At 51.4% G+C, this 13,323-nt stretch overlaps 1 protein-coding gene across 2 annotated transcripts in view; it reads right to left on the bottom strand.

The window, feature by feature from the left end:
• Positions 1 to 10,319, bottom strand: part of GOLGA3 (golgin A3) — a 46,814-nt gene extending 36,495 nt beyond the window's left edge. Inside the window, exons 1-3 of one of the 2 annotated variants that reach the window (XM_012657259.1) lie at positions 10,272 to 10,319; positions 4,536 to 4,851; positions 1,350 to 1,628 (exon numbers count right to left, since the gene is read on the bottom strand). In XM_012657259.1, coding sequence (XP_012512713.1) covers positions 1,350 to 1,628; positions 4,536 to 4,668 — 412 coding nt within the window. In that variant the 5' untranslated portion in view covers positions 4,669 to 4,851; positions 10,272 to 10,319. The remainder of the gene's footprint in view (positions 1 to 1,349; positions 1,629 to 4,535; positions 4,852 to 10,271) is intronic. The other variant, XM_012657260.1, reaches the window with a different exon arrangement.
• Between the last annotated feature and the right edge of the window lie 3,004 nt (positions 10,320 to 13,323).

The raw sequence follows: 13,323 nt of genomic DNA, 5'->3' as shown, positions 1-13,323 counted from the left end.
TCGGGGGGCTGAGGCAGGAGGAATGCTTGAGCCCAGGAGTTTGAGGTTGCTGTGAGCTAGGCTAACGCCACGGCACTCACTCTAGCCAGGGCAACAGAGTAAGACTCTGTCTCAAAAAAAAAATAAATAAAAAAAATAATGCCCATGAAGACAAAGGCAAACAATCCATAATAAAAGCGGACAAACATATGAAAAGACAATTCACAGAAAAGAATGTCCAAATGGCCACCAAATAGATACACAGATATTCGAATCCTCAAGTAATCCTCTAGTACTTAAAGTAACAATGAAGTATCGTCTCAGACCCATCAGACTGGTAAAAATTAGAAAGAAATAGAGTGTCTATCTGCTGGTGGGACATGGGAGAAAGTGTCCTCAGGGGTCACCGGTGGCCATGTCACCACATGGGATGGCACCAAGGGTGCTCGTGACCCACACCAAGCAAGTCTACTCTGGGGTGTGGCCCAAGGACACGTGGACCAGGGTTCTCGCTGAAGCACTACGCCTCATGGCCCAGGACCAGAAACAACAGGCAGGAGACGGCCGCAGAGCATTGACTCAGCCACACTGAAAGAACAGCCCAGAGCCACGTCAGGCAACGCAACAGTCTCCTTGTGATCGAGCCAAGTGGGGAAAACATGCCGTCACGTGAGCAAGACAATCCCATTTTAAAAAACAATGACCAAAAACATGGGTCCTGTGGGCAGGAACGAGGCCTGAAGGGGACGAGGGGTGAGAAATGGCATGTCTGATACAGCCTCATTATGTAAAGTTACACACATGTTCATACGAAAAGTAATGGTGAGAAAAAGGTCTCAAGGTTTCTAGGGCCCACAGGCTGCCAGAGTGTGGTTAGTTCATCTCTGAGTTTCTGGAGATTAGCACAAAGTAAATGCTGATTAAAATAATTCATCCCAGGAGGCTGAGGCAGGAGGATCACTTGAGGCCAGGAGTTCAAGACCAGCCTGGGCAACATAGCAAGACCTGTCCCTTAAAAAAAAAGTTAAAATAATTCATCAGTGACACCTCCAAGCATAACCGTAAACTGTCTCAGGACTGGTCCTCCACAGTCTGCGTACGAACCACGTGGTGACAAGGGACACGAGGCTGGCCTTTGGATCAAGGGCGTCAGTGCCACTGCCAACATCAGGCTGCAGGGGAGCCTCAACTGCCGCGTGCATTTTCAGTCTTTAAAAACGAAGCTGCCTTGTTAAGCACACAGCCCACCACGGTACCAAGACGGCACATGGCAAGGGGAGGCGCCTGAGCAGGTGCTCAGGGCAAGGCTCTCGGGGGGCTGGTGACGCTGACACGGGGAGGGGAGGAGCCCGGCGAGAACAGATGCTTACACAGTTGCGTTTCTTGCATAGGAAGACTGAGGCTGAGAGACTGCAAAGCTTCTTTTCTAACACTGCCCTCAGCACTAGTTCCCTGAGACTTCCTTAGGTTGTCATGGAAACCAGCCACACCTGGAGAGGCATCTGGAACCACCGGGCTTGTGGTGGGATTGAGAGACAGTGGTGGGTCTGGGAGCTGCGGTGTTGGCCCGTTCTGGCAGAGGCCTCCCTGGCCAGGTCCATGCGGGCTTTCTCCTTCCTTGGAAGTTCTGTGTACCTCGACACCGGCACCTGGAAAGAGAGAGCACACTGGGCCACCGTGGTCCTAACAACACGATCAAGTCATTTTTCAGACATGCAGCTAACGCAGGGCAGAGGATACTCTGGATACCTGAGCATGAGCATTTCCAGATCTCATAAACATGCTCACTCTGAGAGAAGAGCAGGCCCCACTCCTCCTCCTGCAGGCAGGGGGACTCGGGACAGGTGCCACCGCTGCTCTGGGCCCCAGCGTCCTCACCTGTAAAATGGCCTCACCCTCCACACTACGGTTGTAAAACTTAAGTAGTAATGTTTCCCTTTCATTTCCATAAGACCAGTACGAAATCTCGTCAAAGTCTGCTTTTATAAAATAGCAAAAGAGGGCTGGGCAAAGTCTCCCTCTTGTAATCCTAGCACTGGGCCTGTAAGGCCGAGGTGGGAGGATGGCTTGAGGCCAGAAGTTTGAGACCAGCCTGGGCAATACAGCGAGACCCCATTTCAACAAAAAACAGAAAAATTAGCCAGGTGTGGTGGCACGCGCCTGTAGTTCCAGGTCCTTGGGAGGCTGAGGCAGGAGGATCACTTGAGCCCAGGAGTTTGAGGCTGCAGTGAGCTATGATGACAACACTGCACTGTAGCCGGGGAGACAGAGTGAGACTCTGTCTCAAAAAAAAAAAAAAAAAAAGGCAAAAGAAAATGACAACTTAAAACATAGCTGACAATTTTTTCAACAAGAATTGGTAACAGCAGTGCTTACCACAGTCACATTCACGAAGGCCTGATTCTAAAGTCATTCCAAAGCACAAGTTCATCCTCCAACACGAGAAATCTGAGGCAAACAGGCAGATCATCTGATCTGAGCAATTCTGGCAACGCTGAGCACAGAGCCCAGGACTGTGCTTCTGCTTGAAGGCCACCAGTTAGGTAGAAACTCAAGTTTAACCAATGACAACCCTGTACTCATGTATTAAACTTAGGCTAACCCATTAATATTATCATACATAGGATTATTCGCTATGCAAACTTCTTCATCAAATGGAAAAAAAGGAAGAAGGACTCATTGCAAGTAAATGAGTCTTAGTCTTCTCCCTCACCCTGACGGGTAAGCCAGTCGGCAAAGGCCAGAATGGTCTGAGCAGGGTCCTGTGGGGGTCCGAGCCCCAGCTCCAGTGGGTCCCAAGGCCCGGCAAGGCCCTGAGCTCTCACAGGGGTTGGCGTCACTGGATCCCATGACGTACCCAACACACATCCAGGAAATTCCCTTTGTGTGCAAGCAAATTAAAAATGGTTTCTGGCTGGGCGCGGTGGCTCACGCCTGTAACCCCAGCACTCTGGGAGGCCGAGGCGGGCGGATTGAGCTCAGGAGTTCGAGACCAGCCTGATCAAGAGCGAGACCCTGTCTCTACTAAAAATAGAAAGAAATTAATGGGACAGCTAAAATTAGCCGGGCATGGTGGCGCATGCCTGTAGTCCCAGCTACTCGAGAGGCTGAAGCAGGAGGATCGCTTGAGCCCAGGAGTTTGAGGTTGCCGTGAGCTACGCTGATGCCACGGCACTCTAGCCCAGGCAACAGAGTGAGACTCTGTCTCAAAAAAAAAAGATGGCAAAACTGTGTCAGTAGTTTAGGTGCGCATGGTGGCGCATGCCTGTAGTCCCAGCTACTCGGGAGGCTGAGGCAGGAGGATCGCTTGAGCCCAGGAGTTTGAAGTTGCCGTGAGCTACGCTGATGCCACGGCACTCTAGCCCGGGCAACAGAGCGAGACTCTATCTCAAAAAAAAAAAAAAAGGTTTCTGTCACTTGCAGATGTGAATCCCAACTAAAACAGCTATTCACTATCATGCCTCCCCGAAACATAAACCAGATACAAACAGGCGCCACAGACAGGAAGCAGAGCAAGGGGACCCAGTCACTGCCCTGAGACAGCTGCTGCTCTCCACGCAAACGACTGCTTCAGTCCTGCTGCATGTCAGACACAGCGTGATGGGGTAACGCCACTTTCTGATGGGTTCCTTCCTGTTTACTCAACAAAGTGTTTTTCTGAGAATCATACTGCAGGTTTTAAAAAATCTAAAAGTAAAAAGGCCCAATAAACAGTAAGACTCTATTGTTTCCAAACATGAGCCTAACTATGGAAAAACAAACAACAACGATGGTAAGATGACAAAAACGGCCACCACCACAGCCTGGACACACGCCACGCTCTTGGCACTTTACGTGCATCATTTCTTTTAACCCTCATGACAGCCCGTTGATTTAGGGTGCCATTAATCTCCTGTTTTACATAAGACGGAGGTGGAGAGGAATTAAGTCTCTTGCTTGAGGGCACGTCATTCCCAAGTGGCAGATTTGAAAGCCGGTTCCATGTCTGTCTGTTTCGGACTCCACGGTCTGAGGCCCATATGCTGCTACCTGCCTCCCCTGGCACTTACGTGGCAATAACCAGCAAAGCCGTCTTCCGTGCCTGAGCATCATCTCACAGGAGTCGGAGCGCAACTTCTGCTAGTAAATTATTACATCTGTAACCTACAGCTTTAAAGCTGATGTTGCACTGACACCTCCTGACCAGGAAGGGCCATGACATGACCCAGCCACAGACATAAAAATGTGACTCAGTAACCCTTAGATCTCTACTGGATCATTTCTGAATTCCAGTTATTAAAGCCTGGCAAGTGACCAACCAAACAGGTAGAAATTTAGGCAGGGAGCAACACCATGTCAGTGAAGACCCACAGACGCCTTCAGGAAAATACGACTAGGTTGTTCGTATTCTGTTTAGCACCAATGGTGCTTGCTCTAAAGTTAGCACCGACTGAGGAAAAACATGCATCCGGTCACCAAAACACACTCCGAATGTCCCGACACCACAGCCCTCCTCCAAAACACAACCCGACCGTGTCCTCCTGTCTAGCAGCACACAGAGTGACCCGATGACTTACGCTGGGCCTTGTCCCACACGTCAGGCAGTGCCGGCGAGCCCCGGGGCTTCAGGGGGACCTGAGGGGGAGGTGAAGTGCCGCTGCCGGGTGTGTCCTCCAAGGCGCCATCCTGCTCGGCTGCCGCACCATCCATGGTCAGCGTGACGCGGGCTGAGTCGACACCAAAGGGCTGCGAGTGAGCTGCAGACAAGCCTGGTTTCTGCCATCAGCAACAAGCAAGAGCTCCTGGGAAGGACCCCACCATGTTTTTCATTTTCAGGGTAAGATTTAAAGATTCACAGACAGCTTGAAGTCCAGCCAGCTAATATCACGATACCTGACAGAAGGGAAAGACAAAAACTGTATTACGAAACTTCATTAATCGATTTCAAGTAACAATTACAAAATTAACATTTGGTTCCCAATTTGCATATAACATGTATAAGAAATAAATACAGATTATTTATTCAACAAATAATCCTTGAGGACCTACAAGATTCTAGGTTTTGAGGATAAAACGCTGAACTGGCCACCCCAGCCCTCCCGAAGGTACTTGTCTGCACCGCTGCCGGCTAAAGAGCCTTCTGCCAGGATGGAGACGCTCTGCCTCTGGGCCGCAGTCACCACACAGGGCAGCTGAGGATCTAAGTCTTAAACTTCATTTAAATGCAATTAATTTGAAACAGCGACATGTGGCCAGTTCTACATTAGAGCTACAGGCCTAGGTGCTCACAGGGCAAGCTCCCCTCCCGGGCCACCTGAGTGGCTGCACCCAAGGCCACAGCTCCCGCTGGGCAGCCCCAGCCTGCAAGGTGGACAGCTCAGATCTAGAGGGACAACGTTAAAGAAGCAGCTGCCATGGATGTGGTGACTGGGTACGAGGTGGGGGTGCAAGGACACAGGGAAAGGCAGCCGACCCGGGCTCGGGGCCAGAGAAGGTGGCCACCCTGTTTCCATCCCTAGCCGGACCAGCTTTCTTGCAACCCACCTGCTAGACTAGATTTAAGGGACTAAAATCTTGCCCAAAGTTTGGCAATTGGTTTACCAACGTTGAAAGGTACTGATGTTATGAACTCATTTCCTTAGCAGATACGACACTAGCATGACCTTCTATTCATGCTACAGAAATGACGGCATTTACTTCCTTTACAGTAAGTTTCATCGTATCCTACATTATGTTCTGTATTTGACATGTTTCTTGATAAACATTACACAGCCTTCGTCTCTAGCTTACAAATCCCCTACAGAAATTACAGACAAGCGGCCCTCGACATGGAGGTGTGCTGCTGACTGGCAGCGGCAGGTCGTGCAGGGTGCCGGTCGTTCCAGGAGCTTTCATTGTCACTCTACCTGCCACCTGTTCCTGTTCACCTGTGGAGGAAGGGCGCCCGTTGGTGGTGGGTGTGACCCAGTCGCCTGACGCTGTCAGTGACTGATGCAGGGATGTGCAGATCTGTGGGCGTTTGCTTGTAACTGTAATAACCCACATTTTCCTCTCTGCCACCTGGCACCCTACAGGCCAGAGCCGGTGTAAGTTATTAACAGTGTTGTTAACACAAAAAGGTTGTGTGTGTTATCAGTGTAAAACTAGCATTAAGGGCTTGTAACTAGAAAGTACTGTTAATAGAAATGTGTGATAACAATAGTAACTATAAATCCAATATAGCTAATCAAAGAACTACTGCAAAGGACTCTGGGAGTCAGCCTGACTAGCACATATAAATATTTGAACAGTAAAACAATGTCTGAATCACAGAAATTAAGGAAGTTATTGAGGCTAGCCCAAAAATAATCCTGTGTGCAATGAATCCTCAATCTCATTTTTGTCTTTACAATCATCAGTAACATCTTTCGTCCCTGGAGGTTTTCTGGATGGGTGGGTAGGTAAATGCCTAGAGCCTGGGCAGAGACTTGAGCTACACGGCTGTCCTCACACACTCCACAGAACCCTCTGAAAACCACCATTTCACAGGAAAACCACTGTGATGCTCGCCATGCCGGCCCCCCAGCTACACACCTAGACCCTCCCCAGGACAGCTGGTGGAAAGCCAGCCAGGCCAAGGCATGACGCTGTGGGGAAGACACACGGAGCAGGGTAAGGCACACCAGCAAAACGATGGCCAACATGGCCCCTTCACCACAGACTTGCCACTTCCAGGACAGAAGAGTTACAGAGGGACACGCAGGAACGACCGTGATGAAATGTGGACTCTGTCACTGGTTACTGGCGTACTGTGTGGATGGTCATCCTGAAAGGGTCCTCAGCAAAAGGAAACTTCTGGATTTTGCTTTGACGTATGTCTCTGCTTCTGCCTGGCGGGGGTGGGAGTGCAGGGGACGGCACCTACATCACCGTCTGTCCCCGCAGTGCCCACATGCCCTGTGTGTCAGGTGAAAGCGTTCCATGTCTCTGCGACCGCGGATCTGGCCTCTCTGCTGGGAACGCCCTTCCCCTCGACCACCAGCTGAGTCCCCACCGTCCTCCCGCGCCTGCATCAGGCGCTGCCTCTGAATCTCTCCTGGCCTCGTGGGCACAGTGCCTGGCACACTCCCTTGTGCCATCGCTGTACCTCACACACGTGCCCTCTACCACAGCACGTCATGCTTGCAACCGTGTGCGTGTCCGTCACCCGGTGAGACCCCTGAAAACACGAACTACCGTTCCCAGTCTGTGTCCCCACCACCTCCCACACTCCCCACTCAGAAGACTCAACACAGGCTGCTGAATCGAACCCTTGGCTCTGCCAAGTGCATCCCTTCGCAACTGAGCTAACGGTTCCAAAACAAAATGATAAAGTACTTGAATCCCTGAGCATCAACACTGCCTTTTAAAATACAGAGAATCTCTCAACTACTCCTGCCGAGAACACCTGAGAGCTCCAGTTTCGATGGGGGACAAAGAGTGGCCCTGGGAGTTACCGACGAGAAGGGCAGACTGCAAAGGCTGCACCCGAAACAAGCATCCCCTGAACGGGAAGAACCGGACGGTCAGCAGGACCAGATTTAGCCATTAAAGACAGACTATGCAGAAGGGAACTGCCACAGAGGCAAAGGGTGACGATGCCCATCCCTGACACTGCCCAGGAAAGACACACGTTAGCCAAGATGTTCAAGCCACGGGGAAGGCACGCCAAACACGGCGACAAACATATCGGGCTGCCTGGGCCTGAAGCCATCACGGATTCCACTCACTTAATTCCCTTATTCTGATTTCTTGCTAAGTAAGAAATGACTTGTGACTCCTAAGCAGTCCTACCCCCACCCAGAACGGAGACCCCGTGACTGTGACTTATTCTGGTAGCTCATAAAGACAGCTCCTGTTTATCTGCAGCTCCTCTTGAGGCTGGACTACAGAGACAGTATTTACTGTCTGTGCCCAAAGTGGAGTCTGGTGACAGTGATACTTCTCCCTGTAGGGCAATAAACTGGCATTCTCGCTCCTCAGTCTCACTCGAATTTTAGTTAGCATGACTCAGTCGTTCAGGGGCTCATTACCTCAGACCGCTGACAAAAGCAACTCTCTGGGCAACTGGAGGAGGATCAGACAGCTGGGGGTGTGTCGCAAGGAAGCTGTTATTGGTAACAGGCACTCCATTTTGTGATTTAAAAAAAAATAAAGAGGTCAGTCTTATTTTTGACCACTTGCATTCCTATGTGTCCTAGAGGGAAGAAACAGGACAAAGCTGTCACTTGGAACTTGAAAAGGCACTCACAAATCGAGGTTCACCCGTCTAACATCAAGGGACTTCATATTGAGAAACCACCACCCCAGGCGCCTGTAGGACTTCTGGCTTCCCCCGTTCAGCAGATGAGATAAATTCCACATATATACATTAACAGCTCCGTGGACCCCACCTGATCTAAGTTGTTCCTCTCAGCAGTTAGAAATAGAGCACAAAGATAAAACAAGATTTCCTTAAGATAACATCTGGTTGAGGGAGGCTACACTAGTGTCCAAAGATACACGGAGTCCTATATACAAAGTGAAAGCCAAAAGCAAGCCCCATGTACAGCAGAGACACAGAGGAGAGGTGGACAGGCTGGGGAATCAGACCTCTCTACTTCATAGCCTGACTCCTCCACCACTTGGCTATGAGACTTTCCGAAGATTTCTTACCCACTCTTAGCCTGTTTCCTCATCAGTAAACCAATGAGAAAAACAGTATAAAATTTCTACCAGAATTAAATGCAAGAAGACACCGGGTCTGTCCCACATCTTCAATAAAATGGGAACAATTATTATTGTTACTTTCCCTTCAATTGTTCCCTGTCAAAATGGGTAAGTAAAAGCCAACTGAGAAAATATATTATTTCTTAAGACAATTGGCAAAAAAAAAAAAAAAAGAAAAAGAAAAGGAAAGGAAAAAAAGCTACTTTTGAATCTGAGCAATGCCGGGTGACTTATTTCCTTTTCTTTTTCTTTTTCTCTACTATTCCCACTTTACAGATGACTTATTTCCTTTCCTTGGCATTCAAAGAATACTGTAACCAAAAGCTGTTAAAGGGTTATAAAGGGCTAGTTCATGATATTAAAGAGACAAATAAAAAAAATCCATGAGTCACCTGTAAATGGCTTGCAATGTCCCAATGATAATAAAATCCAGCCTCTTACCAGGAACTATGAAGCAGAAAGTGATCTGGCCCCTGCCTACATCTACACCCTAACTCCTACCACTTTCCTCCTTTTTCATTATACACTAGCCATAAACACCGAACTACTCCTTCCTCAAGGTCTTCACACTTCCAGTTCATTCTGTTTCAAATGCTCTTTTCCCACAACTGTGCATGGCTAGCTTCTCACAGAGGCTTTGGCACAAAAGTCACCTCCCTTACGGATCTCCCCATGCAACTCAAAGCAGCTTACCCCTCCCCCCCATCACCATCAGTACTCTCAGTAACGACCTCCTGTGTCCCTCCGCTAGGCGAGCTCAGTGAGGGCAGGGGACCTGACAAGACTTCACCACGGAGCCCTGGGGCCTCCGTGAACAGGACCTGTCACACAACGGGCACTCAGTAAATATTTGGCGGATGAAGGTCGAGCTGTTCACCTGGTTCCTACTAGTGACAATGCCTGGCTGCCCGGACCCACTCCCTCTGGACAGTAGCACTGAACCAGAGAAACACCTCTGAGCACCTAGAATAGAAATAATAAGTCTGCCGGGAACAGAGGCAAACAGGGAACTACATGGATTCTTCAAAATACGGTCGCACACAAATTGCCCGACACCATGTCACGTTTGTCATCAACTGCAAATGACATCTGTCTACTCGGGAGGCTCAGGTGGAAGGATGGCTTGAGCCCAGGAGGTGGAGGCTGCAGTGAGCTGTAATGACGCCACTGCACTCCAGTCTGGGCGACAGAGCGAGACCTCTTCTCAAAAAAAAAAAAAAAAATTAAACTGCAAAGGACGAGACTTAAAACATAAGTACTGCCCGAGCGGTAGCAGCAGACACCTTTGAGACAAATCACATCCTATTAGGCGCAGACAAGCGTTCCGGAAGGGCTCAAGTGAATCAGTGTCCACGGAGGCGGCTCCGCTAACAGCTGAAAGCTGGCTTCCAGGCCCCGAGGCTACCAGCAGTGAGGAGGGTGACTGGAACGGCGGTCACCGCACCGCTCCCGGAGGCAGCCGCGCCCAGGCCCCGCCGCCCCTCGCTGGCTGCCCCTCGCCCGCCGCCCGGCCTCCGCCGCCGAATCCTGGGCCCTCTCCCGGCAAGAGCCCGGCCCCGGGGCACCGTGGCGCCCGCGACCCTCACCCCAGCGCTGTGGAAGCCGCGGCGGCCGCCCCGCGCAGCTGCTCCGGCGGAGACGTGGCCGCGCGAGAGGCGGGGCGCGGCGGTGCACCGACTACGGGCCCCCCGGAAACAGCCTGTACGCGCTGCCTCCGTTCCGGAAGAGAGACTGTAGTCTTCTGCTCGCCACCAGCCGTCCTAGGGCCAGGGACGCTCTGGCCGCAGGGTCCATGTCGAGCTCACCCCTAACCGGCCCTAGGCAGATTTCAGAAAGTGACTTTAAGAGTTTGCAGCACTTTCCCTCGTACCAACGTAACTTCCGGACTTTCAGGACCCATCCCGACGGGAAGCTGAACAATTGAGCTTCCGGCGGAAGTGGCGTGGCCGGGCTCAGTCCCGGTCCTGCCCCGCCCCATCTGTCAGGATGTGGGCGTGGCTGAGCTAGCCCCGTCGGATGGTGGGCGTGGTCTGAAGACCCCGCCCCGCGCGGTCCTGCCTCCCCCCCGGCCTGGCCCTTGCTCCCCCCGGCGCTGGTCGTGCGCCCGCCGCGCTGTTTCGCTTTTCCGCAGCATGAACGCGATGGCCTAGGGCGTGAGGCGAAGGCCAGAGCTGTGGCGATGGTTCTTGCCTAGGGGTATCGAGTTGTTCCCGCTCCGATTACTGAAAAGACATTAAATTCCTCCCAAAAATCGCTTCTGCACATTTGTGCAGAAGCAGCTGAGCGTGCTCGGTGCGCGTCCCCCCACCGACAGGGCAGTCTTGGCCGCGGCCGCTTTTCCGAAAGCCGTGACGTCTCCCTCCACATTTTAGAATAAGCTTGTCTGTCTACAAAAAACTCTTCCCGGATTTTGATAGAAATTGCATTAAAGTACAGATCAAACTGGGGAGAACCGACATCTTTCCTGTGTTGACTGAGCCCTTCGATCTGTGTACATGGTAGGTCTCTTCATTTATTTAGGTCTTCACCGATTTCTTTCATCCACGTTTTGCAATTTCAGCATACGCATTCTGTACGTCTTGTTAAGTTTATACCCAAGTGTTTCATCTTCTTCTAAGCTATTGTAAATGGCACTGTGGTTTTTACTTTGGTGCCTACATGTTCACTGTTAGTCTCCAGAAATGTGGTGAATTCTGTGTTGACTTTGTATCCAGAGACTTCACTGAACTGACTTATTAGTAATAGGGTTTGTTTAGGGTTTTTTTTTTTTTTCCTACATAGACCATCAAGTCACCTGCAAATGCAAATTTTAACTCAAGGTGGTGATTCATGCTTGAAATCCCAGCAGCTCAGAGGCTGAGGCAGAAGGATCGCTTGAGATTGCAGTGAGCTATGATTGTGCCACTGCACTCCAGCCTGGGCTACGGAGACCCTGGCTCCAAAAATAAAATCGTAATTTTAATTCAAAACGATCACAGACTTAAGTTGAAAATGTATGAAACTCTACTACTTTTAGAAGAAAATATGAGAACATTTTCAGGACCTACAGCTTGGGGAGAGTTCTTAGACGTAAGAAAAGCATAATGCACAAATCCATGTTTCTCCTGTGCTTTCTCCCGAGGAAAGCTGTTGCCCAGTGCCAGGCTCCTGGTGACCTGGTGGCCCTGGCAGCAGCATCTGGGTCTCTCTGCTGAGGCCAGCTGTGGCTCTCTCCTGGGCTACCAGCCCAGAGCAGGGGAACCTCCAGCTGGCGGAAGCCCCTCCAGCCTCTCAGCTGCCTCTGTCGTTTGGCCACAGTGCAGGCAGCAGCGCTGGACTCCCACCTCTCGGATCTGGGCCTGACCAAGCATTGCTGCCCGGCTAGCGTGAAGGTAATTAAGATCATTTAGAACCTGTTTCAAAGGCTTTTATTTGGCCTTAGCGGGAGGGTTGGCCCTCATCCCCAAGTCCTTCTTGTTTTACCCAATTTGCTTGGCATTTGTGGGGCCAAGTGGCTCATGCAGAACCTCTAGGCCTCTTCCCCTGGCTTGGAGCTCAGAACCCTCTGGGCCAGGAAGGGTTCGCTCTGACGGCACTGAAGGGTGTGCAGCTGATGGGACAGGCAGGTGGGCAGGACTGGCCGCAGCTTCTGAGCAGGGCACTGGGAGGATGAGGTGCCCTGTGCTGCACCAGAGCACACAGGAGACAGGGCTTGCAGAGAGTCGGCAAGTATGCGCTGGGCGTGTGGGGCGATAGCCCGTGGTCAGCTGCAGGCCAGCTCTGGGTCTGTTCCGAGGCTCAAGGAGCTGGGCAGAAGCAGTAGGAGTCTGTGGCTGCTGCCAGGCCATCCTCCGGGACAAGCCTGAGTGAGCCTGTGCGGCCACCCATAGGGACAGGGGCTCTCAGACAACTGTGGCTTGTTGGTCTCTTTGGGTGGGAGGATTGTGAGGAACAGGAAGTACAGAAGACGACAAAAGCGCTGCACGAGTCCAGGCCCACCTGCCTCTGTGGGCAGGTGGCTCATTACCACGCCAGGGTTCTGAAGTCTCATCAGCCCCTTCGCTGGGAACCAGGTATCAGGTTTCTAAGGAAGAATGAAGGAGGAAGCAAAAGCGACTCCCAAGGCTGTGCAGTGCCCGGAGCTCTGCGAGTGTCCTGCCCTTCCTGGACAGATCCAGCGAGACCCAGAAGTTGCTGGTTCTGTTCAAACCAAGGCATGAAAAAGCTGCTGTATCCTCTACAGGGTCGGCATTTTTATTTTTACTTTTTGGAGAGGGGAAAGGAGCCTGTGTGATCAGCCACTCCCTCTACGACACAGGGCAGCCCCAGTTCGTTCCCGGGACCTGCAAGGCCTCCCGTCTCGGCCTCACTCCTGCACGCCCCTCACTCCTGCACCATCTCGGGGTCTCCCCTCTCGGCCTCATTCCTGCACAAACACGAGATCTCTGCCCTGGGGCTTTCTCTGGTGCTCGGCTGAAGACAAAGCTTCAACACTGGATGGACAGGTTGTGGCAGAATGAAGAGATACTGTGCCGTTCTCACCAGACGCTCAGACTTTGGGCCCCGAGCCCAGCTCACCCTACGTGGCCAATGTGCCGATGGAGTCACCAGATCTACTAGGAGGCAATAAAGTAAACGTTTCCGGCAGTAAAGAACGAG

This window comes from Propithecus coquereli, unplaced genomic scaffold (assembly GCF_000956105.1).
Source record: "Propithecus coquereli isolate 6110/MARCELLA unplaced genomic scaffold, Pcoq_1.0 Scaffold535, whole genome shotgun sequence".
NCBI classification, from domain to species: Eukaryota; Metazoa; Chordata; class Mammalia; order Primates; family Indriidae; genus Propithecus; species Propithecus coquereli.
Note: the sequence above shows the minus strand (reverse complement) of the source record. Positions and strands in the feature narration are given on the sequence as shown.